Source organism: Palaemon carinicauda, chromosome 21 (assembly GCF_036898095.1).
Source record: "Palaemon carinicauda isolate YSFRI2023 chromosome 21, ASM3689809v2, whole genome shotgun sequence".
NCBI lineage: Eukaryota > Metazoa > Arthropoda > Malacostraca > Decapoda > Palaemonidae > Palaemon > Palaemon carinicauda.
In genome coordinates, this window is record NC_090745.1 from 20,932,025 (window position 1) to 20,934,524 (window position 2,500).

At 37.1% G+C, this 2,500-nt stretch overlaps 1 protein-coding gene across 1 annotated transcript in view; it reads right to left on the bottom strand.

Moving 5' to 3' along the window:
* The window catches only part of LOC137615207 (insulin receptor-like), a 291,314-nt gene that overhangs the window by 59,384 nt on the left and 229,430 nt on the right, over positions 1 to 2,500 (bottom strand). The window contains exon 5 of the mRNA XM_068344865.1: positions 146 to 338. Within this exon, the coding sequence (XP_068200966.1) occupies positions 146 to 338 (193 nt within the window). The remainder of the gene's footprint in view (positions 1 to 145; positions 339 to 2,500) is intronic.

Sequence of the window (2,500 nt, forward strand, 5' to 3'; positions counted from 1 at the left end):
GCAAAACATTAACGATTACAAATATTAACTGGAAGAATTTCTGCTTAAATTTTCAATTTGAATTTATGAATACTTGGGCTGTTAATTTTACACGAAAAAGTACAAACAAACTGAGGAAAAACTGGTATCAGTAAGAAATGTGTACCTTAAGAACGTTGCCAACAATTGGTTTTTTCGTGATCTGGCCCCACTCGACTGTGTCGACGTAGCAGAGATTTGGATTTTTTGCAATGAAGACGGCTCCTCGTAGTATAGTTGTAAGACTGGACAACCCTATGTATTCCAGATCGTTCATGTTGAAGATCACCAGGGCGTAGTGGTATAGGAGGGTAGTTCCCCTGGATGAGGAGAGAGAAAAAAAATCATAGTTGCTTAAAGTCAGAGAAAAAAATCATTATTGTTGCGTAAAGTAGCTTCTTTTGTTCTGGTATTTTTCATGTTTGATATTCTTGTTAAATGACAGGACAGGATAAGAAATGAAATTATAAGAGAGATTTCTCGAGTGCCAGATATGGATGAGATCATGATGAGGGGTAGGGGTAGTAACCGTTAGTTCACCAAACGTTCAGCAGGGCTCCACAAGGCACTAGAAGGGTTGATAGACCCAGATCTACATGGCTGATGACTATGAAGCGTGAAATAAGAGATGATGAATGGAGAAGTATTGAATTAAAAATTCAAGATAGAAACGACTGGCGAAATTTAATCGATGCCCTTTGCGTCAATAGGCGTAGGGGAGATGATGATGGTAATGATATTCTTGCCACTTGAATAGTGGAGATGAATATTTAAGATGTAGATATATTTTGGCATTCAGCTTTTTAACACAGTAAAACAAACATAATCTTAGATCATATTCATTCAAGTTGCTCTCTGTAGCACTTATCCCCCTCCCTTTGTAGATATTTCTCTTGTCAAAGTTCTATTAGCGGCGAAAAACAAAACGGTTCCTTTGACAGTTCTTTGAAGGATCGTTTATTGTTCTAGACGTTTTATCAGTTTTATAGCAGCCTATTTCAGGTTTCGACGTATCATTGCAATGCCGGTGAAGAAATTAGTCTGCTGCACAAGCCAGACTCCTGTTTTATTTTTCTTGATCTAGACGTTGCAATTAGGGAAATCACCAGTTGTCCGCTTCGTACGATAAGCAGAGTAGCTTAGAAGGCATTTTGCCAAGCCAAAACCGCAACACCATTCCGTTGTGATCAGTCCGACTGGCTAGATTCGTCTATCTTCGTCGGATGCCAATTGACACGTGTGAAATTAGCAATTTTATGGTTTCCTTTGTAAGCTATTATCTGTCTGGACCGGGAGGAACAGCTGTTGAACTCCTCTCGCTCGCTTTGTTCTTTCCTTTGTTACATTAATCTTCCAATTGGCTCAATGTTATTTTCGTTTCCTTTAATACAGTGTAACATTTCTGTATTCATGATTGATTTTTATTTGCATGATTATATACTGTACTATTGAAAGTTGAGCTCTGTGGCGGAGACTTTATTGAGTTGATATTTTTTATTGTCTACTCGTGTTTCGTGTCTGAATATTCTTTTCAATTGGGGCTTGTTTTACAAATTTATGAATGATGAGCTCTTAGACACATTCATTATATACAGTATGTTCACTAAGTTATGATGTAAGTAATGTATATACAACGGGAATACAAGAACGCGGAAAATGGACAAAACTTAAGGAATGGTACATCGACGATCATAAATTTAGGATCATAACTCTTTAAGGCAGTGGGTGGGGTGGGGGGGGGGACCGAAGTCTATCTAGATGGTTGAATCATTTTGTCCTTCAACTAATAGAGTCATTCATGGAGGAAGTCTCGCCTGGCAATAATCTATCAGGGTAATATTACCATGGGTGTCAGAGTAAATTCTATAAATTGCCCTCGTTTGCAAACTGTTGACCCGTGGGGCATCTAAACTCCCAGAACTCACACAAAGCGGGAGACTCATGATAGCCAAAGGGCACGTTGGTTATTAATTTACCTGATGATATCCATGATGGTGTTGTGAAACTAATTGCGCTGAGCTTTTTTTTTTTTCTTTTTTTTTTCTTTTTTTTTTGAGGGGGATAACGACATAAGAATATTGGCAGTATGTGATAGTTTTCTTTTGAATATATTTAACATGTTACCGGAAATGAGATAGTCCATTTACATGGATGGCAGCAATGGTCAGTCTGCAATTCTGTTATCTTTTTTGCGATTGCGTGTGTGTGCGTGCGAGGCTCTCTGTTTTAATATTTCAAGATGGATAGGTGCATTTGTGTTTTTATGCCCAAATATTAAATATGAAGCCATTTTACAGGTATGAACATTTGATACAGTTGTTATGATATGTATTTTAACATATCGTGGACCAGTATCTGAACCGTAATAATCTTGTATTAATGATAAAGGCAAGTTTGTTTTTTAATGCTTATTATTATTTTTATTATTACTTGCTAAGTTACAAACCTAGAGAACAATGGTTTGATTTTGTAGTATCCTTCT